Raw genomic sequence first — 24,791 nt, forward strand, 5'->3', positions numbered from 1 at the left:
GTTGCAGATCTTTTCATTATACCTTATCTCTGTGTAGCCAATACTCCTGGTTTTGGCTCACAAAAACTGATTGAAATAACTGGTCAAATAACGGAGGTGCGAAAAAGGCCTTAGGAATTACCAGCTTTATATTTTACTATATAATTACTGTTTAACACACTTATTTTTTTGTAAAAGAATCATAGACAACATTTGTTTTACTTATTTTTCTATGATTCTTTTTATGATATTCACTTGCACTTTTTGATAACATCCAGGAATGGTGTATTCATTTATCCTTTATTTTCCACTGTAGATATTAAGTGCAGATGAAGGTCCGATTGGACCGAAATGTCCATTATAACACAAATTGTGGCTTCTTAAATAATTCTCTACATAATATAACTCTGGATCATTTTCCTTTTAGATGTCTAACTTAGCACAATAAACTGTTAACTAATTGCATCAAAATCACTGGAGTGCCATGGATATTTATATAAAAGACTACAACCTGTCCCCCAAAAAATAAGCCCTCATACAGCTACATCGATAAAAAAAAAAAAAAAAAAAAATAGCTCTTGGCTTGAGATGATCAAAAAATGAAAAAAAAAAATCTTAGTCGCTAAGGACCCAAATGTATATGGGGAAGGGGGGTTATGTCAGAACTTTTAAGTATGAAAAGAGTCCATCATATAAGGCCTATACAGGTATATGAAAAGGAACATTAAGAAAAGCCATTTTGATATGATTTTGTCTTATTCAAGAGGTTACTATAAGTTCAAACCCTTGTGAACTTAGAATCACTAATTGGAGACTAGATATATGTAAAGACTTTTTTTTTTATAAAACGTAGGAGGGTTTGCATAGTCTGCTCTTGGGTGAGAATTTTTTTTGATGGATCTAATAAAATGTATTTACCCAGATTAAACATTGGAGTAGGTATGTGCTGAGTGTTGGTGATTTTCAGTGAATAGAAATAATATAATTGTATTATTCATTGTAAGGTTTATATTAATCCTCATATGTATGGATTTTAGGTTATATATGATATGTCTTAAAATTGCGTGGTTTTTAATAATTAGATGTGTGAGATATATATACAGTACAGACCAAAAGTTTGGACACACCTTCTTATTCAAAGAGTTTTCTTTATTTTCATGACTATGAAAATTGTAGATTCACACTGAAGGCATCAAAACTATGAATTAACACATGTAGAATTATATACATAAAAAAGTGTGAAACAACTGAAAATATGTCATATTCTAGGTTCTTCATAGTAGCCACCTTTTGCTTTGATTAATGCTTTGCACACTCTTGGCATTCTCTTGATGAGCTTCAAGAGGTAGTCACCTGAAATGGTTTTCACTTCATAGGTGTGCCCTGTCAGGTTTATTAAGTGGGATTTCTTGCCTTATAAATGGGGTTGGGACCATTGTTGCGTTGTGGAGAAGTCAGGTGGATACACAGCCTACTGAATAGACTGTTAGAATTTGTATTATGGCAAGAAAAAAGCAGCTAAGTAAAGAAAAACGAGTGGCCATCATTACTTTAAGAAATGAAGGTCAGTCAGTCCGAAAAATTGGGAAAACTTTGAAAGCGTCCCCAAGTGCAGTCACAATAACCATCAAGCGCTACAAAGAAACTGGCTCACATGCGGACCGCCCCAGGAAAGGAAGACCAAGAGTCACCTCTGCTGCGGAGGATAAGTTCATCCGAGTCACCAGCCTCAGAAATCGCAGGTTAACAGGAGCTCAGATTAGAGACCAGGTCAATGCCACACAGAGTTCTAGCAGCAGACACATCTCTAGAATAACTGTTAAGAGGAGACTGTGTGAATCAGGCCTTCATAGTAGAATATCTGCTAGGAAACCACTGCTAAGGACAGGCAACAAGCAGAACAGACTTGTTTGGGCTAAAGAACACAAGGAATGGACATTAGACCAGTGGAAATCTGTACTTTGATCTGATGAGTCCAAATTTGAGATCTTTGGTTCCAACCACTGTGTCTTTGTGCGACGCAGAAAAGGTGAACTGATGGACTCTACATACCTGGTTCCCACCGTGAAGCATGGAGAAGGAGGTGTGATGGTGCTTTGCTGGTGACACTGCTGGGGATTTATTTAAAATTGAAGGCATACTGAACCAGCATGGCTACCACAGCATCTTGCAGCGGCATGCTATTCCATCTGGTTTGAGTTTAGTTGGACCATCATTTATTTTTCAACAGGACAATGACCCCAAACACACCTCCAGGCTGTGTAAGGGCTATTTGATCATGAAGGAGAGTGATGGGGTGCTGCGCCAGATGACCTGGCCTCCACAGTCACCGGACCAGAACCCAATCGAGATGGTTTGGGGTGAGCTGGACTGCAGAGTGAAGGCAAAAGGGCCAACAAGTGCTAAGCATCTCTGGGAACTCCTTCAAGACTGTTGGAAGACCATTTCAGGTGACTACCTCTTGAAGCTCATCAAAAGAATGCCAAAAGTGTGCAAAGCAGTAATCAAAGCAAAAGGTGGCTACTTTGAAGAACCTAGAATATGACATATTTTCAGTTGTTTCACACTTTTTTGTTATGTATATAATTCCACATGTGTTAATTCATAGTTTTGATGCCTTCAGTGTGAATCTACAATTTTCATAGTCATGAAAATAAAGAAAACTCTTTGAATGAGGTGTGTCCAAACTTTTGGTCTGTACTGTATATGTACTAAGCTAATGAGTTTCTCCACCCAATATGGTCCTCTGTGTTGGCCATCCAGTGCTCCCTCCTAACATTATACTATGGATATGTATTTGCAAATGGATCAGCCTTTTTTTCCACTACTACTAACCAGGTTGTGACACTCAAATTGACAATATGTGAATTTGTGAATATATGGCAGCATTATTATCACTTTTGGTGTTAATGGTAACATTACGATGATTATCACTAAGGGTATATATTATTATACTTATGGTACTGTTTATATTATGATGACCATCAATATTAGTATATATCATTATACTTATGGTAATTTTGTCTATTTTATATTACCAATAGTGGTTCTAATTTTATGTTATTTTATGTGTGGTCACATATAAGTCATGTGTATATGTGCTTTCATGTATTCTCTCATATACACATATCTATATGCACTTTATACTATTATTTAATTTCCGTCCTCATTTATTATATATCTCTATACATGCGTGGACAATATAAATCTCTCTCAACCATGTATTTTTTGACTTTTGTCTGTGCACAGATTTTTACGTATACATTTGTTTTTATTTTTAATATAATAACTATGTGTGTATACTTTCTATTTACTCCTGTACAAAAAACCCCCTCCAAATTCGTGATTTTTTTCCTAGACTTGAAAAAGGAGTGTACTGACTCAAACGCGTTGTCACTCATCAATAAAGACTCTTTATTTATCTGCTGAGGTCGTGTCTTTGTGCCAGAAGGTATCATTTGTTGTACTATTTTAGTGCACAAAACTTTTCCCATTGTGATACATATCATTCCTCTGGAGTATTGGCCACTCCACCTATGAGGACTGAGTAGATACCGGCTGCACCGACCCCCTGTCCTCACGAATGTTGTGCCTACGTATACACAACACTATTAGGTGAGCACAACCATTGATATTTTTTTTTTATACATCTGTTATTGAACTTATTACCCATATGAGTGCCTCCCTATCTTTTTTTCGCCATAATCGCTATTCCCAGACAAAACCTTTTCTCCAACCAACTTCTATGGCGTAAACTCGATCCTCTAGTAGTCCCAAACCCGAAGCAGATCGGCCGGCACCACTCCTGTCAGTTCAATAATGGTTTAAATCCTACTAATCACAATCAACTACCTTATGTGTCACCCCCAATTCCTCATAGATTGTAATCTCTTGCGAGCAGGGCCCTGACTCCTAGTGTTTCAGTTGCATATTAGCTTGTTAGTTTCGTTTTGCACATGAACCCTATTAATTTGTAAAGCACTGCGGAACATGGTGGCGCTATATATAATACATTTTATTATTATTATAAAGAAGTTTTGTGCACATGATCAGCATCATATCCAGAGGTTGTCTTTTCAAAATAGATGTATGAATGCTGCCAGCATTGCTGCAGAGGTTAAAGGGGTGGGGGTCCGCCTGTAAGTGCTCAGACTATACACCGCACACTGCATAAAATTTGTCTGCTTCCCAGAAGGAAAATGGAAAGATGATGCACAAGGAAGCCCGCAAACAGTTTGCTGAAGACAAGCAGACTAAGGAAATGGATTACCAGAACCATGTCCTGTGGTCTGATGAGACCAAGATGAACTTATTTGGTTCAGATGGTGTCAAGCATGTGTGGAGGCAACCAGGTAAGGAGTACAAAGACAAGTGTGTCTTACCTACAGTCAAGCATGGTGGTGGGAGTGTCATGGTTTGGAGCTGCCCATGAATACCAACATGTACTGTGACATACTGAAGCAGAGCATGATCCCCTCCCTTCGGAAACTTGGCCAAAAGGCAGTATTCCAACATGATAACGACCCAAAACTCACCTCCAAGACGACCACTGCCTTGCTAAAGAAACTGAGGGTAAAGGGGCTGGACTGGCCATGCATGCCTCCAGACCTAAACCCTATTGAGCATCTACAGTATGGTGCATCCTCAAACGGAAGATGGAGGAGCGCAAGGTCTCTAACATCCAGCAGCTGCGTGATGTCGTCATGGAAGAGGATTCCAGTGGCAACCTGTGAAGCTCTAGTGAACTCCATGGCCAAGAGAAATAAGACAGTGCTGGAAAATAATGGTGACTATACAAAATATTGTCACTTAAGCACAATTTGGCCATTTTCACTTAGGGGTGTACTCACTTTTGTTGCCAGCGCTTTAGACATTAATGGCTGTGTGTTGACTTATTTTGAGGGTATACCAAATTTACACTTTTATACAAGCTGTACACTGACTACTTTAATACAACGTAAAGTGTCTTATATTCAGTGTTGTCCCATGAAAAGATCAAATAAAATATTTACAAAACTGGGTGTACTTACTTTTGTTGAGATATATATATATATATATATATATATATTTATATTACATACTAGAAAGGTCATTCTTCTTAACTAGAAACTCCTAAATGGCCCACAGTATCTTCTGACCATTTTCTACATGTTTGGGAACCTTGGAACCAAGCTCAGATGAATCTGGCTTTAAACTAGTGTGTGCTGCAATATGTTTGGTTTTCTCTTGATTAATGTAAAAAATTAAAATCAGGCAAAATATAGTACATGACAATTTATTTCTAACAAAGCTTAGAACCAGCCCTGTATCTCACATGTAACCAGAGATTTCCCTAGTCATTGTTCTGCTAGATTTATATCATGAGAATCAAAGATGGTGGCTCACCCGAGACAAAATAAAGGAACAGGTGCTACTAGCCTAATTAGGGGACACCCACCCTCTAGAAACAAAGAAATGCAAACTATAGTGATAGGCGAGCACACTTCATTTGGCACTGTGAATAAAATGTAATTAAATCACACAACATTGGTAGAAATATAATAAACATCCAGCATCCAGCAGAAAAAACGCACATGCACCCAAAAAAACGCATGATAAACTGTCTGTTCCATATGGAAATCCAGTTCTCCATAGTTTGAGTGCCTATTCGGATATAAAAGGCGGAGGCTATCAGGTGTCTTGATACCACTGATGAAGGGAAAGCTAATTCCCGAAACGCGTCTGGACCAGATCAGATACCTGTAAACTGCACCTCCGCAGTCATAAGCGTGGCCACGCTATGAAAATTGAATTCCAAAGACAGTCGAAATAGAATCAGCATTAAAAATTCAAGGACCGAAAAGATCCCTCCCTCTGTATCAAGCCGGAAGAACAACAAGCACGGACCAAGCATATACTGCAAGTCTCGTCCAAACTCCCGCGATATCTCGGGTAAGCCGGCTAGAGAGACAAGGAGTAAGACGCTAGCAAACTCCTGCGTCGCTTGATCCTCGCTAGATACGTTGAGGAAGGTAAGAGTATCTTAACTGAAGTCATAAGCCACAAATGTAAGGGGCCTCAATTATCAAAACCATCAATGACTATTGGGGCTTTTAAACCAAGAGACGGATTTCCCAAACTATTTCTGGAATATTCGATTTCCTGAATATTTGCACAGCAGTATATATATATATATATATGGATGTATCCCCAAGGGACTGTAACTAAAATCATCCACAATTGGAGTTCATTAGAGTTGAGCACTGTGTGAATTAGGAACTATTTCAACAGCAACTTTAACATCATACGGACTTTGCTGGACTCCACTGTGAACTGTAATTAGCTTATACCCTACAGTTGGTCTGAGATTTTATTATATTTTTATCTATTTTACCATTGTTTTATTTCCCCATGTTATACACATGTACCAATATTGTGTGATTTAATTACATTTTATTCACAGTAAAAACACAAAATGCAAATCGCACACTGCAACCAGCACTCTGCCCTGCCTTTATGCTGGATGTTGAATAAGGCATTGGTGTACATTTTGGCCAAAGCGTAATAAGCCACTCACCACGTCAAAGTCGCCTTCATGAGTGGGATTTTATTCACAGTGCCAAATGAAGTGTGCTCGCCTATCACTATAGTTTAGATTTATATCATGCTGGTGCCTTAAAGAGTGTTTTTCTTGATACCATAATAACAAATGTCCAATAGGTGCAGGTGCCATCTCTGTGGTCCATTCCTATCACAAGAATGGGGCCCCACCACTTGTGCACAGTTTTCTCTATTCACTACTATAAGAATTCTGAATATAGCCAAGTGCTGGCTCAGCTATTTTGGGAAGTCCGATAGCAGTGAATAGAGAAAGTGATGCATAGGCAGCATGCTCTCCATTGATGGTGGGTCCCAGAGGTGGGAGCCTCACCTAATGGACATTTATGGAAAATCCTATCGATATGCCCTAAATGTCCAGCTGGGTTAACCCCTTTAAACATCCTATAGCAGGGGTGGCCAAGCTGTTGTACAACTACAACTTCCACTATGCCCTGCTGTGGGCTGATAGCTGTAGGAAGCAAGGGCATGCTTAGAGTTGTAGTTTTGGAACAGCTGGAGGGCCTCAGGTCGGCCATCCCTGTCCTATAGTATTCGGGTTTTGTTCTCATGTCTTTCACAATGCACTAAAAATGACATGACTACTTTAGTCTGCAGGTCAGCACAATTACTTCAATAACAAATTTATATTAGTTTTTATTTTATTTTTTGTCTACCACTAAAATGAAGGAAACATACTTCTATATTTTAATAGTACAAACATTTTCAGACACAACAATACCAAATATACTTTTTTGATATGTAAAATCTTTCTTTTTTCAGTCCCCCTAGTAAACTTGAACATGAGATTGATTGCTTATACTACAGAGTGCAATAGTTTACTATTGCAGATTCTCAGCACTTTCTTCCTATTGTCAAAATCATGAATAACATATAGCTTTATAAATCAAAGAGTATTGGGATATATTTTTTTATATACAGAATAATTTTTATAGTCTAGTATCCCCATACAGCAAGTATAAGATCAACACACGACCGAAAGAATGGGTCTGCATTCGTTCCGCAATTTTGTCCATTTCCTATTCACGAAAAAGAATAGGCATTTTCTATATAGTGTCGGCCCTGTGCGTTCCACAAAATGCCGGTATCGGTGTTTAGCGGATCCGCAATTTGCGGACAGCAAGACATGGCACGGTCGTGTGAATGCGCCTTTACTGTAAATTTGTCTCAAGAAAGAATACTGTCTCCCTTTACACTGTGAACAGAGTCTTTCTGGTTAATTTTGTTAGTGTCACCTATGTTACTTGAAGTTCCAGTCATAAACTGTCCTTGATCTGTTTCTGTAGTGAACTCTTTTTCTGAAAGCAGTTTACTGCAATCTAGTTTTGAAACCTGCTGGCTCTTTTCTGATGTAGATGATACCAGGGGCTTCCTTGTTTCAGTTTCTTGTTGCTGTAACATTTGCTCTACTTCTATTTCCAAGTCCAGTATCTCTTCATCAGCTTCTACTTCCAACTGCTGCATAAGCTCCTCAAGTTTCTTAGCTTTACGAAGCTCATTCTGTTGTATGATGGTACACAAATGTTCAGTTAATTGCTCTTTCACTTGGGTTTTCTTGTACAAGTCCAATTTTGCTGCAACATATTCAGATTCTGCTCTGTCATAACGTTTCCTGTAAGATAATTAGACTGCAAATTATTTCTATGTATTATTGGTAGTATTTTTAGAAAATACTTTATTTTTTATCAATCATGTCTGGAATGTGACTTTATGCTCAAGGTTTATGGTCTGCCAAATTTTTGTCTAAGATACAACAATGTATAAATGATTTTAGATACAGAAACTTCTTCAGATAACCTGCAGATCATACTGTACAATTTGTACCACAACTCAATGGTAAAATTATTACAGGATTACATAATTGCATACATTGTTCTTCAGAATTGCATCCTGGGTTAGCTCTCTAAGGGCGCCTCCACATGTCGAGGCGGTGCTGCATTTTGGATGCAGAAAAAATAAAAAAGCATTAAAATGAATACATGAAGTTTATGTTGCGCTTTCTTCCAGCAAAGAAAAACACAGAGCAGAAAAATTACATTAACCCTCTTTTACCCAGGCCAGTTTTCAACCTCCTGCCCAGACCATTTTTTGCAAATCTGACAAATGTCACTTTATGTGGCAATAACTTTGGAACACTTACTTATCCAAGGCATTCTGAGATTGTTTTCTAGTGACACATTGTACTTCATTATAAATAAACGTGGATTGCGCTACGGCAGAGGATTGCTATACTTTACATATGGCTTGCCTACACTTTACATATGAATACTGCTATGTGCAGGGCCCCATGTAAGAGTACAATGACTGCTCCGGGCGCCGCCGCGATTTCAACACCAGTTGCCGGCCTCCACCGCCTGTATTGGGGGTCACTATTTACACAGGGACAATGTTATTGGGGGAGGGGGGGGGGGAAATCTGTGGATGACACATAGAAACATACATAGTAACATAGTACACAAGCCTGAAAAAAGACATTTGTCCATCCAGTTCGGCCTTTCATCCTGCAAGTGGATCCAGAGGAAGGCAAAAAAAAAAAAAAAAAACTGAGGTAGAAGCCAATTTTCCTCACTTTAGGAGAATAAAAAATTCCTTCCCGACTCCAATCAGGCAATCAGAATAAATCCCTGGATCAACGACCCCTCTCTAGTAGCTATAGCCTGTAATGTTATTACGCTCCAGAAATACATCCAGGCCCCTCTTGAATTTCTTTATTGTACTCACCATCACCACCTCCTCAGGCAGAGAGTTCCATAGTCTCACTGCTCTTACCGTAAAGAATCCTTTTCTATGTTTGTGTACAAACCTTCTTTCCTCCAGATGCAGAGGATGTCCCCTTGTCACATTCGCAGTCCTGGGGATAAATAGATGATGGGATAGATCTCTGTACTGACGCCTGATATATTTATACATATTAATTAGATCTCCCCTCAGTCGTCTTTTTTTCTAAAGTAAATAACCCTAATTATGATAATCTTTAAGGGTACTGTTGTTGCCCCATTCCAGTTATTACTTTAGTTGCCCACCTCTGGACCCTCTCCAGCTCTGCTATGTCTGCCTTGTTCACAGGAGCACAGAACTGTACACAGTACTCCATGTGTGGTGTGACTAGCGATTTGTAAAGTGGTAGGACTATGTTATTATCACGGGCATCTATGCATAAGATGCTATATATGTGTCATCCACAGATCCCCCCCCCCCCCAATAACAGTACAATCCACAGATCTCTCCTCCATAACAGTACCATCCACAGATCCCCCCATAACAGTACCATCCACAGATCCCCCCCATAACAGTGCTTCATCCACAGATCCCCCCATAACAGTGCTTCATCCACAGATCCCCCCATAACAGTGCTTCATCCACAGATCCCCCCCCATAACAGTGCTTCATCTACAGATCCCCCATAACAGTGCTTCATCCACAGACCACCATTAGTTCAAAACCCACCAGAAGCACAGCCTTTGGTTCAAATTTTTATTATTATTATTTTCCTCCTAAAACAACCTAGGTGCGTCTTATGGGCAGGTGCATCTTATAGGGTGAAAAATACGGTAATACCTCATGAAATATTTATTATTTACATTCCCCATATGTCTATGTTGGCATAATTTTGTAAATGTCATTTTTTTTTTAGGACGTTAGAAGGCCTAGAATTTTAGAAGCAATTCTTAATTTTTAAGACAATTTCCAAAAGCCACTTTTTAAAGAGGACCTTTCACTTGTAAAAACAATGTGAACTAAGTATGCTGACATGTAGAGCGGCGCCCGGGGACCTCCCAGGCTGTGAGCTGTGCGCTGCGATTGGCCAGCGCTGCAGCCTAGGAGAAGGAGACGCCCACAGGACAAGGGCAGACACCGCCTACTATAACTTACAGAGCAAAGGTACCGGAGGGCATAACGGGAGAACGGAGCGGCACCCGGGGATAATAGTAAGTGCAGTGAGATCCCTGGGCGCAGCTCTACATGTCAGCATACTTAGTTCACATTGTTTTTACAAGTGAAAGGTCCTCTTTAAGGACTAGTTCAGTTATGAAGTCACTTTGTGGGGCTTACATAGTAGAAACCACCGACAAATTATGCCATTTTAGAAACTACACCCCTCAAGTTATTCGAAACTGATTATACAAACTTTGTTAACCCTTTAGGTATTCCACAAAAATTAAAGGAAAATGGAGATAAAATTTCTAAATTTTATATTTTTGCCAGATTTTCAATTTTAATCAATCTTTTCTGTAACGCATCAAGGGTTAAAAACCAAACAAAACTCAATGTCTATTACACTGATTCTGCAGTTTACAGAAAACACCTCACACATGAGTGCTGTATGGTTTCTGGAAGGCAGATTTTGCTGGACTGGTTTTTAGACGCCATGTCCTATTTGAGCCCCCCTGATGCACCCTACAGTAGAAAATCCCCAAAATTGACCCCATTTTGAAAAACTAAAGAATAAAAGAGACCATTTTATTGGTATTATTTTGGGGTACATATGATTTTCAATCGCTCTATATTACTTTTTTGTGAGGCAAGAAAACCACAAAATGGCTGTTCTGGCAATTTTCATTTTGTGTTTTTTCACAATGTTCAACTGACAGATTAGATCATGTTCTAGAAATAGAAAAAAGAGATCTGCTTTGTTTTCTCAGGATAGGTGCTCCAGACCAAAAATTGAGTCACCCCTCAAAATTGAATAAAAATGGTAGAAAAGTATGGAATGGTCACTCGTATATGGAAGTATAGGACACTTTATTCATAAAACATATAATACAATTAACAATATGCTAAAACATTCTAACAAAACACAATATGCTTATTCCCACTGTTTGCAAAAATATATTTTTGGGGAAAACCGTTTGGGCAGGGGCTGGTAGCGCCAAACCTTCTCTCCAATACTCCCCAATACTCCCCAATATGGGCCTAATAGGTCCTGCGTATTGGATACGCGCTATTGATTTTGGAGAAGAACAATTGGCGCAAATAGGATATTGATTCTCCGGCAAACTTCATGTAGTAATGACATACACCAATTCTATAAAAAACACACCAATTATAAAAATATAACACAATTCAGTCCTATATTTTGTAACGATTGCACCGTTATGCTGATAAGTCACTGGACATTAGTACTGTCCTAAGTCAATACAAAGTATATCCAGGGGTAAATATTCAAAGAACGCTTCAAGCACTTAATACTTTGTATAAACTGTATCTATTTCCTATCAGACCAGCTGTGTGCTGTTGCAGTATGTTGAAATTCAATTGTTGACGGAGAAGAGTCTTTGGTAAATAGCTGGTACAGTTAGTTTACTTTATCTACTAATGTCTCGATGCAACACCTCCTAGTGTTTTACCCACTCATGTGGGCTTACCTTCGTCTGCGCCGCTGGTCTGGTAGGGACTTACTGGCAAGTCTTAGCTCACAGGTGATCTTGAGTCTTAGTCCAATGTGAGGGTCACGGACCTTTAGTTACAGGCGCTAGTAGATGACGTATCTGAGTGCTCTGTTGCGGGATGAAAGAATTCCTTTTTTCCTTTGTAGTGCACTAGGTTACATAAAAGAGCGGGGTGTTCATCCAAGATTTTTACGCCAAACGCGTTTCGAGGAGACGCTTCCCCTTCCTCAGTGGCATACCCCGGTTCCATCAGTCAGTGTGATTTATACCCAATATTGGTCTTTGAAAAAATCCAGTCTGGATCTTAATTGTGTCCAAAAGCCGGTCTGGATCTAGTTCCTGGATATCATTTTACATCTCTGCGGCTTCTTTCCGATTTCGGCGCAATTTTTTATTTTTTTATTTTGTATAAGTGCTAGAAAAAACAGCCTGACATGCATCTCTGCATCGACACTCGCACAGACCACCCTAATTTCATATAAAACCAAATATTTCCAGTTCCGCATTTAAACCCCTTGGTAAGAGGCTACCAAATTTGTATATTTTTCTGGATTCTGTCCTTGATAGTTTCTCGATCTGATTTCCTCCCCGCCAATGCTTATCCACCACCTCCAGTGCTATGAAAGAGAGACCCCTAGGGTCTTGGTTGTGTGTATGCTTGAAATGTCTGGACAGCGAATGTTTTTAGTAACCTTTAGAGATATTATTTAGGTGTTCCGCTATCCTGACTTTCAAGGAACGTTTAGTTCTACCTATGTATTGTCTCAGACATGGACACTGGATCAGGTAGATAACGTTGACGGAGTTGCAGGTCAGGAAATGTTTAATGGTCATAGAGTGTGAGTTTTGTGTGGAGGTGACTGTGGTTGTTTTTCTTGGGAACTTAGTTTTCCTACAGCCTAGGCATCTCCCGCATCCGAAGAAGCCTTTTGGTTGAAGCCAATTTGATGTTGGGCCTATTTTGCTTTTTCTTTCACTGAGGGGGTTATTTGAATTCCTGAATTTGGAGCCCTTGAGTACGTGATTTTAGGGGTTGGGGGCAGAAGCATCCCTATGGTTTTATCATTATGTAAATGATGCCAATGGGATTTTATGATGAATTCTATCTGTTATATGGCAAGATAATTCTAAAATCCGAATTCTCTTGTTTGAGTTTTTGTGTTGGCTCAAAAAAGGTCTTCCTATCTAGATTTTTTACTTTCACAAGAGCTTAATTGATGGATTCTGGGTAGTCCTTTGCTTTAAATTGATTACTCATAGAATTGGCCTCTTCCTCAAATGTATCCTCTTCCGTACAGTTGCGTTTGAGTCGGCGAAACTGTCCAAAAGGGATATTTGTTAGCTACCTTGGCAGGTGGCAACTTGAGAAAGGAATATATCAATTTTTAGCCGTGGGTTTATGAAATGTGTTACATAAATATCTATTGTCTCTTAGTGTGATCTCAATATCAAGAAATTCAACCCTTTCACTTCCAATGTTGGAAGTAAATTTCAGATTGTTCCTATTGTCATTGATGTTACTGACAAATTTATCAAGATTTTCTTGTGTTCCACTCCAGATAAAAATGTCATCTATATATCGCCGTCATTGGACCAGGTCCGCCCCCAGTTCCGGGTCGATGTTATTAGCCTCCCACTGTGCCAAAAATTGGCATAACTGGAGGGGCAAACCTGGTACCCATGGCGGTTCCCCTCTTCTGCAAATAAAATTGATCAGAGAAGAAAAAATAATTGTGATGCAGGATGTGGTTAACTCCTTCCAACACATAAATCAATTTCGTTTTTATTCCACAGCTCATTTCCAGATAATTGTTCCCTCAGGGCTGCAACACCCTGGTCGTGGTTGATAATAGTATAGAGGGACTGGACATCCAGGGTACCCATAATCCAATGGTCATGTGCGTCCAGACCCTCCAGAACACCCACGATCTCAGTCGTGTCACGTATATAAAATTTTATTTTCCTCACTTCCGGTTGAAGTAGGGTGTCTATATACTGTGACAAGTTGACTGTTAGGGATCCAATGCCCGAAATGATGGGACGGCCTAGTGGGTCCACAATGCTCTTGTGGACCTTTGGTAGGCAGTAAAAGATGGGTAATCTGCCCGGTGTATCCACAATGAAATTGTGTTCTTGTTGTGTTTGGATTCCCTGTTGCAGCCCTTTTTCACAATATTGAGAGAGAGCCGTTTGAAATCCTCCATAGGGTCTTTTTTCAGGGGGATATATGTGGCCTGGTCTGCCAACTGTCTGAGACATTCCGTGTTGTATTGGTCTTTTCGCCAGATCACTATTGCCCCCCCTTTATCCGCAGGGCGGATAACTACTTTTTCATTTTTCTGAAATTCTCTTATAGCTTTAATCTCCCCATTTGTTAAATTATTTCCATATCCATTTTTTATTTTAAATTTTTCCAAATCTGTCTCCACACTTTTTTGGAATGTGGCCATTTCTGGACCAATTTCGGCTCTAGGAATTTTTATTTATTTACTCCTTAGTTGTGTGTGACTGTATGGATCTTTTGTTTGGTGTTCCATATTCGGTGGGTTTTTGATGAAGCATTTTTTTAGGCACATTTTTTGAATAAACTACTGGATGCCTATGTAGGTGTCAAATTTATTCAAAGAGGATGACATCAATAGTGTAATCTGTGTGATAGTGAGATTCACTCTACTCAAATTAATAATATTGTCATTTAAATTTAGTGATAATTTCTGTGTTCCCCTCTTTCTCTGTGATCTGTGTGTCTTCCTCTTTTTTGATAATTTCCCCTGTAATGTGTCTCCCGTGTGTTCCCCTTTTGATAATGAGCTCCATCAAGGCTCGGGATTGTATATGTAGTAGATCCTCCCATTCTTTAATCAAAAGCCTCTCCTGCTAAATCCTGTGCCGGAGTTTTAATCAGTTGTAGGCCTTTAGAGACTTTGTTGTGATTTAAATATAGCTGTAGGGAACGCATTTCCCAGATCTGTCTTAATTTTTTATGTAGTAGGTCTTCCAATTCTTGGAATGACTCTACTACAGCTCTTTCTTCTAAACTACTAATGTTCCCTCCTTCCATATCTTCAAAATTCAGGAACTCGATCCAGACCGGCTTTTGGACACAATTAAGATCCAGACCGGATTTTTTCAAAGACCAACATTGGGTATAAATCACACTGACTGATGGAACCGGGGTATGCCACTGAGGAAGGGGAAGCGTCTCCTCAAAACGCGTTTGGTGTAAAAATCTTGGATGAACACCCCGCTCTTTTATGTAACCTAGTGCACTACAAAGGAAAAAATGAATTCTTTCATCCCGCAACAGAGGACTCCGATACGTCATCTACTAGCGCCTGCAAGTAAAGGTCCGTGATCCTCACATTAGACTAAGACTCAAGATCACCTGTGAGAGACACGTGGGACGCGAGCAGTTCCATAGCTGGGACGCCACCTCACAGCACGGAGAAAAGACTTGCCAGTAAGTCCCTACCAGACCAGCGGCACAGACGAAGGTAAACCCACATGAGTGGGTAAAACACTAGGAGGTGTTGCATCGAGACATTAGTAGATAAAGTAAACGAACTGTACCATTTACCAAAGACTCTTCTCTGTCAGCAATTGAATTTCAACATACTGCAACAGCACACAGCTGGTCGGATAGGACAGAGATACAGTTTATACAAAGTATTAAGTGCTTGAAGCGTTCTTTGAATACTTACCCCTGGATATACTTTGCATTGACTTAGGACAGTACTAATGTCCAGTGACTTATTAGCATAACGGTGCGATCTAGAGAGAAGGTTTGGAGCTACCAGACCCTGCCCAAACAGTTTTCCAACAAAATATATTTTTGCAAACAGTGGGAATAAGCATATTGTGTTTTCATAGAATGTTTTAGCATATTGTAAATTTTATTATATATGTTTTATGAATAAAGTGTTCTAGATCATGTTCTATTTTTTATAGAGCAGGTTGTTATGGACGTGACAATATCAAATATGTCCATTTTCTTGTTTGTTTCAGTTTTACATAATACAGCATTTTTGAAAAAAATATGCTTTTGTATCTCCATTTTCTGAACGCCATTTTTTTTATTTTTCTGCTGATAGTCTTGTGCAAGGACAAATTTTTTGCTCATTCAATATTACACTTTATAGGGCAAGGTGACAAAAAAAAATGTGGTTGTTTTGGCACAGTTTTTATAAAAATTTTTTACAGCATCTCCATAGTCTGAGAGCCATAATTGTTTTATTTTTTGCCCGATTGTATTAGGTAGAGTCTCATTTTTTGCAGATGAGGTGGCTGTTTGATTGATAGAATTTTGGGGGGCAGACGACTTTTGATCGCTTATTTTTGTGATGGAAGGTGACCAATTTTTTTTATTTTTTCTTGGAAACTTTTTTTTTATGGTGTTCACCTAGGGGTTTAGGTCATGTGATTATTTTATAGAGCAGGTCATTAGGGACGTGGCAATACCTGATATGTCAAAATGAAATAAAAAAAAAGTAAACATACTAAAAGCATTTTGAAACCAAAAAAATTATGTTTTAGTGTCTCCATGTATTTTTTATTTATTGTCTTATGTAGGGGCTTATTTTTTGTAGGATGAGGTGACTGTTTGATTAGTACCATTTTGGGGTGCATACGACTTTTTTTTTTTAAAGTAAACATTTACACTCTTCCAATTCATTATACATAACAATGTGATACAACATAATCTCATCTTATATAAAATCTCCCTCTTATCTTCACCCTCCCATCCCCCCCTCCAACCCCCTTTTTCCACAGAGCTGCCGTCATTACCTAGTGTCGTCATTTCCAATCGCCCCAGATCTGCAGCCAAGCATACCACTTTTTGTAATGTAAAGTAACAAAAATTACTTTTTTGGCAGAGTATTTATTTATTTTTAACAGTTATCTGATAGGGTAGATTATGTGATATATTTATAGAGCCAGTCACTGTTACACCTAATGTTTTTTCTTCTTAAGTCGTTTGAAAGGGGCTTTTTTTTTTTTTACTTGAAACTTTTTTTAATGAACATTTTTTTTTTTTACTTTAATTCTGTCCCACCCTGGGACTTCAATTTTTGGGGGTCTGATCCCCTGTGCAAAGCATAACAATACACTAACAGCTGCCTAGGAGACCCACCCTGGTGCTGGATTTCTAGGCTTCCGTAGAAGGCATTTGGCTGCCTTCACACCCAACAGGTCCCCGTGTTTTATTTACGATGTTCGGCAATGATGACAATGGCATCTGAAGCGTTAAATGCTCGCTACCGGCATTATCGCCGATCGCAGACATGAGCTGCGGGTGTCTGCTGTATGAAACAGCAGGCACCTGGTGGCTTTGGTGCCCAGTCCACTCAGGAGCGGGTGCCATCTTTAAAGACCTAGCCAGCACTGTACTAGTATGGTGCTGGTTGGAAAGGGGTTAATGTAATTCAATTTTGCTGTGTGTAACAGCAACTGTCGCTATGTTGCTGCAAAAACTGCATGTGGTTCTTTTCATGCTTTTTTGCCACACCCAAAACCCAGCACAGCAGCGAAGTGTGGCAGCACAGTAATATTACCATGATACTGACTATAATGTTACTGACTGCATCTAAACATACTTTAGTCATTCTATATATTGCAACTATTGTTAATATTTTTCATGTGTAACCTGCTGGAAACTTGGCTCATCTCCTGGGTGTTGTCTTGAGTGCTGCATAAGCTATAGCATCCACATCTTTACAAATTATTTAACTCCTGGTTGGTAGCTGGCATTCCAGGCTTCATACAAGAACAGTTTCATACCTCCAGCTGCTACCAATCAGGAGATATCATTGTAAGAAATTGAGTCGGGAATAATCGCGGCTAAAATGTGCTTTTACTTTCACTTTCATCTACTCTCATTGTCATCTCGGTTTCTAACAGCATATCTTTCCATGTAATTAACATAATATGTGACAGTCCTGTTTGAAAGCTCTGAATAACATCTTTTTATCAAGTTTTGCCCCAGCTGAGACAAGGACATTGCAGATGGAGCAGAGCTCAGGCAGCAGGTTCGGTGCAGGGACAACTGCTAATTAGTAGCTGCTCTCTCTCCCTTCAAATTCTCCTTTTAGCTCAGGCTGACAGGAGGTAAAATAAAGTTTATGCATTGAATTCTTGATAACATTTTGCTCAACAGTGAAGTTCCCTTCACATCTCCTCCTTGTTTGTGCCGTCTCTCCCTGCCTGCTTCAGTAATAAATCTCCTCTTCCTGCCTTCACTCTGAATGTCCATGTGCTCGGTGCCTTCACTCTGCGTGTCTGTGTGCTCCCTCTGTCTCCTATCTCCCTATATCTTCAATAATAAAAAGTGTTCCTTGCTCCCTGATGTTACCTGATCATTGGCTGCCTCCTCTACATGTGTTCCGGTAACATAGTACATAACACAGTACATAAGGCCGAAAAAAGACATTTGTCCATCCAGTTCAGCCTGTCATCCTGCAAGTTGATCCAGAGGAAGGCAAAAAAAAAAAACTGAGGTAGAAGCCAATTTTCCTCACTTTAGGGGAATAAAAAATTTCTTCCCGACTCCAATCAGGCAATCAGAATAACTCCCTGGATCAACGATCCCTCTCTAGTAGCCTGTAATATTATTACGCTCTAGAAATACATCCAGGCCCCTCTTGAATTCCTTTATTGTACTCACTATCACCACCTCCTCAGGCAGAGAGTTCCATAGTCTCACTGTTCTTACCGTAAAGAATCCTATTCTATGTTTGTGTACAAACCTTCTTTCCTCTAGACGCAGAGGATGTCCCCTCGTCACAGTCACAGTCCTGGGGATAAACAGATGATGGGATAGATCTCTGTACTGATACCCTGATATATTTATACATAGTAATTAGATCTCCCCTCAGTCATCTTTTTTTCTAAAGTGAATAACCCTAATTTTGATAATCTTTCAGGGTACTGTAGTTGCCCCATTCCAGTTATTACTTTAGTTGCCCTCCTCTGGACCCTCTCCAGCTCTGGTAGGTCTGCCTTGTTCACTGGAGCCCGGAACTGTACACAGTACTCAATGTGTGGTCTCACTAATGATGTGTAAAGTGGTAGGACTATGTGCTCATCACGGGCATCTATGCCCCTTTTGATGCAACCCATTATCTTATTGGCCTTGGCAGCTGCTGCCTGACACTGTTTTTTGCAGCTTAGTTTGCTGTTTATTAAAATTTCTAGATCCTTTTCCATGTCAGTGTTACCGAGTGTTATACCATTTAGTATGTACGGGTGACTTGCATTATTCCTTCCCATGTGCATAACTTTACATTTGTCAGTGTTAAACCTCATCTGCCCAAGCCTGCAATCTATCCAGATCCCTCTCTAGTAGTATACTGTTTAGTGTCATCTGCGAAAATGTATATTTTACTATGCAAGCCTTCTACAAGATCATTAATAAATATATTGGAGAATAGGGCCCAATACTGACCCCTGAGGTACTCCACACTAGTGACAGTGACCCAATCTGAGTGTGTACCGTTAATAACCACCCTCTGTTTTCTATCACTGAGCCAGTTACTTACCCACTTAGACGTTTTCTCCCAGTCCGAGCATTCTCATTTTATATACTAACCTTTTATGTGGTACAGTGTCAAATGCTTTGGAGAAGTCCAGATACACAACATCCATTGATTCGCCGCTGTCAAGTCTAGAACTTACCTCCTCATAGAAACTGATTAAATTAGTTTGACATGACCGATCCCTCACAAAGCCATGCTGATATGGCGTTATTTGCTTATTTCCGTTAAGATGCTCTAACATAGCATCTCTCAGAAAACCTTCAAACAGTTTACCCTCAACAGATGTTAAACTTACCGGCCTATAGTTTCCATGCTCTGTTTTTGGACCCTTTTTGAATACTGGCACCACATTTGCCATGCGTCAATCCTGTGGGACATTCCCTGTCAGTATAGAGTCTGCAAATATCAGAAATTTCCTTAGGATACGGGGGTGTATGCCATCCGGTCCTGGCGATTTGTCTATTTTAATCTTTTTAAGTCGCTGTTGTACTGCTTCCTGGGTCAGACAGGACACTTTTAATGGGGAATTTATTTCAACATTCAGCATTTCATCTGACAGTTTATTTTCCTCAGTGAATACATTGGAGAAAAAAAATATTTAACAGCTTTGCTTTCTCCTCGTCGCTCTCTGCGACTCCCCCCTCATTACTCTTTAAAGGGCCGACGCCTTCAGATTTATACATAACATTTATATAATTTAAGAACATTTTAGGGTTAGTTTTACTCTCTTTGGCAATTAATCTCTCGGTCTCTAGCTTGGCCACTTTTATTTGTTTTTTACATGTTCTATTTTTTTCCTTATAGTTTTTCAGTGCTTCCGTGCCACCCTCCTGTTTTAGTGTTTGTATATGCTTTCTTTTTGTCATTTATTGCTTTCTTTACAGTTCTATTTATCCACATTGGTTTCTTTTTGTTCCTTATCCTTTTATTCCCATACGGTATGTACCTCTCACAATGAGATTTTAGGATGCTTTTAAAGATATCCCATTTTGTGGCTGTATTTTTATTTGTGAGGACTTGATCCCATTTAGTTAGGACTATGGCCTCTCTTAGTTGGCTAAATTTAGCTTTTTTGAGGTTTGGTATTTTTGTTCCTGTAACGGATCTCCTAGCACCCCGACCGGGTACCTCCGTCGATAGATGCTCCTAGTGCTTTCCGAGGACTCCAAGCACTCCACTTGACACCGTACGCCCTGCAGACCCCACGAACCGCCGCAGCTTGGTTGGGGTCTCACCATCCTCCACCCACGCTGGACCTACGACAAGGCTCCAGGCTCCAGTGGGTGAACCTCTCCTACAGCCAGAGAGCAGGAACAGCTCTTACAAGAGCTAGTAGTTATCCCAGGGGAGTATAGCAAATCTTCAGCGTATAGCAATCCCCCAGTTTTGATCAGTTATCCAAACACCAGTCTCAACATGATGAAGGATAAAACAGGAACACTTTATTGAGGGCTACCCGCCCGTATTTATGCAGGTCCCCATCTGGTGGACACGCCCCCAGGGGACCAGAATGGAGACTGCGACACACAGAACAGATACAACACATCCCCACAATGCATCATGGTTTCCTCCTCTCTGCCCCAGAGACAACCGAGGGATAATCCAATTATCTCTCAGGACAAAGGGAAATATAATGCTATGTTAGATGCTATGTTAGAGCATCTTAACGGAAATAAGTCTGACAGAAAAGTAAATAAGACCATTATAAAAGAAGTCCCCGAAAAAGATCTAATTACCAGAGAAACAGATAAGGGGATTTTCTATATCTCAAAATACACTCTTACTAGCGATGAAATAGATTTGCTTGGCAAGGGCCTTTTATTCTGTCCGTCCAATGAACCAGATGGATCTGAATCAATGTATACATAGGCTTATACTTAAAAGACACTTTTTTATGAAGGATCTGACTACTCAAATCGCTCCAATAATACTGCCTCTAAGACAGCCTGTGCACCCACACAAGAGAGTCCACTGCAAGAATGTGGACTATTGTCTACCCAACCAACAAACCTCCAGGTTCCTTTACCATCTCATTTAAATATGAAGTCAACATTCTATCCCATTGAAAGCAGAGTGCCTCATTTGGAGAGCTATTACAATATAGTGCTAGAAGAATTTAAAACCCTCTCCTCATTAGAGAAAAATACGATAAAGAACTTAAACTCCAGGGAAAGGAAAGCCCTTGAGAATTTGAAAAAGAATAAGGAAATATTAATAAAGAATGCAGACAAGGGGGGGCGGCATCGTGGTGATGGACCACGACTACTATGTAGCCGAATCAAAGAGAATTTTATCTGACCAGGATTATTATAGAACTTTGGATGATGACCCCACAATTTTGTTTAAGAAGTCACTAACCAAACTGGTAGATATGGCCTTTTCTGTAGGTATTATTGATAAAAAAAAAAAGAAAAAGAAAAAACAATTCATATCTCCAGCACATCCAACTGTAGCAAAAAATGTTTTTTACACAAAATACACAAAACCCTCCATAATCCACCAGGGAGACTGATTATTTCGGGTACTGACTCTCTCACAACCAACCTATCAGCTTACGTGGATATATTTCTTCAAAAATATGTAATACAGTTACCCTCCTATCTGAGAGATACAACTCATCTGATCAATTCGTTAAGCCCTGTTAAATGGAAGAGTGACTACATTTTTGTCACTTTAGATGTAAATTCCTTGTATAGTAATATCCAGCATGATCTGGGCCTTGCAGCTGTTAGATATTTTTTTGGGAAGGACCCGTCTATGCCGGAACAGCAAAAAGAGTTCCTATTGGATGCCATTGAATTTAATTTAAATCATATATTTTTTTTACTTTTAATGAGGTCTATTACATTCAGAAAAAAGGTACCGCAATGGGGACCAAGTTTGCCCCATCATACGCTAACCTTTTTATGGGCCTTTTTGAAGAATACCATGGTCTACTGTCTCATCCGAAAATCCATTAATATCAAAGATACATTGATATTATTTTCATATGGGAAGGGGATGTCGAAGAGTTGGGGTCTCGGTTTTAGTCTGGAGCATAATTCCTGAGAAGCCATTTTTCTAGACATTCATTTAAGTATAGAAAATGACAAGATCACCACAAAAACTCACTTCAAACAGGTGGATGCGAACAGTTACCTGAATTATAAAAGTTGCCACCACCCAAAATTGAAGAAAAACATACCATTTAGTCAGATGAAGAGATTGAGGAGGAATTGTTCTGACAACCGAACCCTGAAGCAACAACTAAACACTCTATGTCAAAGGTTTGCTGAAAAAGGTTACCCGAAAACTCTAAAGAATCTGAAAAATATCCCTGTTACTTCAACAAAGCGATGCCCTTCAACCTAAAGCAAATACAAACAAAAATATTAATACCGAGAATAAGACTCAGTTTAATCTGATTACAAGATTTAATGTGAGACATGCTAACATTCGGCAAATTATGAAAAAACATTGGGGAATACTACAAAAGGATCCCATTCTGAAACGCATACTTCCCCCAGTTCCAGGCCTAACATTTAGAAGGGCCCAAACCCTGAAAAATATGGTTGCATCCTCTTGCTCTAAAATTATAGAAAAATTAAAGATCATTAAACCAACAAATTAAATTTTAGATGTAAAATAAAGAAGTGTAAATGCTGTGGAATGATCAAAGATAAGACTAGAACCATCAATGTCCCACATTCTGGCGAGGTTATTACGTTGAGACACTTTATGAACTGCGGTTCTCGGAATATAATTTATTTGCTTACATGTACTTGCAATTTGTTATATATAGGGAGAACCACCCAAACCCTCAGATAAAGAATGAATGAGCATTGCTCAAATATCCATCGTAAAGTACTCACTCATAGTGTTTCCAGACATTTCTTTGAACACAATATAGATATACATATATACATTTTATTTCATATTATTTCTGTCCCCATAGGAGAAGCCCCATATTTATATGTATATTACCTTGCTTATTTTCTGACACCCTTTTATACATTTATATATATGCACCCTCATATTTCTCCTGGGTGAATTTATTATGTAGCCTACCATTTGGCTAGGCTACATATCCCCCTAGAAAAGTAGTCTCGTTATACCTATATTTTTATTTATATGTTTTATAAACCTAGAATACCCTAAAAAATCTTATTATTTTAGTCCTTAATTATGTATAGTCCCTTACATGACCTTAGGCTCCTCCCCCCCTCACTTTTTTCTTTATGTAATATGGCTAAAGGATCCATAAGATTCTGTTGACCGGCCCCTAACTCAACAATGTAAACAGGATGAACGGAAAATCCGCTAGAAATTCTTCATAGGACAGCTTATTGAATGTTACTATCGGTTGCGTTCCACTGTGGAACGCACAGGCACTTCCGGTTCAGTCCGAAACTGGAATTGGCGACTGAGAAGCTGTCACAAATAGATCAGATCGCCGATTTGTAAGTGTGCTTTCCTTTCTTCTCTAATCGCACACTGCAGTAGGTACCCTGGTGCATGTCGGTCCCAAATTTTTGGCCATCATATAGCCATTCGTCGAGTGCGTTCCACTGTGGAACGCATCGCCACTTCCGTTCCATACAGGAACCGGATGTGATGTCCCTTTCCAAGCGTGAATGTGTTTGTTATGTCTCCCTATATATAGAAATAAATTGTAACATTTTAGATATTACTGCTCCTGAGGAAGGGGTGTTTAGAAGACCCCGAAACGCGTTGAGCCTACCTTTGGCCTGTATTCTTGAATAAAGGAAGTTTCAAGAAGACTTCAGTGGGGACCTTCTGTTTCATCCTGCGATTCTACGTGTGATCCAGACGAGGGGGATAAATCCAATGGGTGTCTTGAGTTTTATCCTAAGTTCCGTTACCTAAATTACTATATTGCTGATTTTACTGCTACCCAAAGCAATTCTACGGATGAACCATTATAAAGCCCTCCACTTAGGGTGTTGGTGCATATCCTGTACCCTTTGCCTACCTATTTCTCCATCTATATCTGTATGGTCGTTTCCAATTTATCTAATACTAGTGAGTTTCATGTAGAATATAGTAGCTATTTTCAGCTACTGTCCGGGTGCGTGGCGCCGGACACCTTTTTCGGTGGTTATGGTTATTTTTTCTTGCTTCTAATCTTACAACTAATTGTGATGGTGTCTATACTTCACACCAACCAACACTGGCAGCCTGCTCTATTCCTCTTTCCTAAATAATTTCTTTTGACCTCTCTGATTGACACACTCTTTTTTTTTTTTTTTTCTCTCATCTGTACGAGTTCTAGAAGTGGCAGTAGTGGGTTTGA

At 39.4% G+C, this 24,791-nt stretch overlaps 1 protein-coding gene across 5 annotated transcripts in view; it reads right to left on the reverse strand.

Annotated features, from left to right (window-relative positions):
* Nucleotides 1-5,294: 5,294 nt before the first annotated feature.
* The window catches only part of GORAB (golgin, RAB6 interacting), a 255,671-nt gene continuing 236,174 nt past the window's right edge, over nt 5,295-24,791 (reverse strand). For 3 of the 5 annotated variants that reach the window (XM_044301549.1, XM_044301548.1, XM_044301547.1), the window contains one exon: nt 5,295-8,188. In XM_044301549.1, coding sequence (XP_044157484.1) covers nt 7,744-8,188 — 445 coding nt within the window. In that variant the 3' untranslated portion in view covers nt 5,295-7,743. The remainder of the gene's footprint in view (nt 8,189-24,791) is intronic. The other 2 variants (XR_006390885.1, XR_006390886.1) reach the window with 2 other exon arrangements.

The sequence above is a fragment of the Bufo gargarizans genome, chromosome 7, assembly GCF_014858855.1.
Source record: "Bufo gargarizans isolate SCDJY-AF-19 chromosome 7, ASM1485885v1, whole genome shotgun sequence".
In the NCBI taxonomy this organism is placed as follows: domain Eukaryota; kingdom Metazoa; phylum Chordata; class Amphibia; order Anura; family Bufonidae; genus Bufo; species Bufo gargarizans.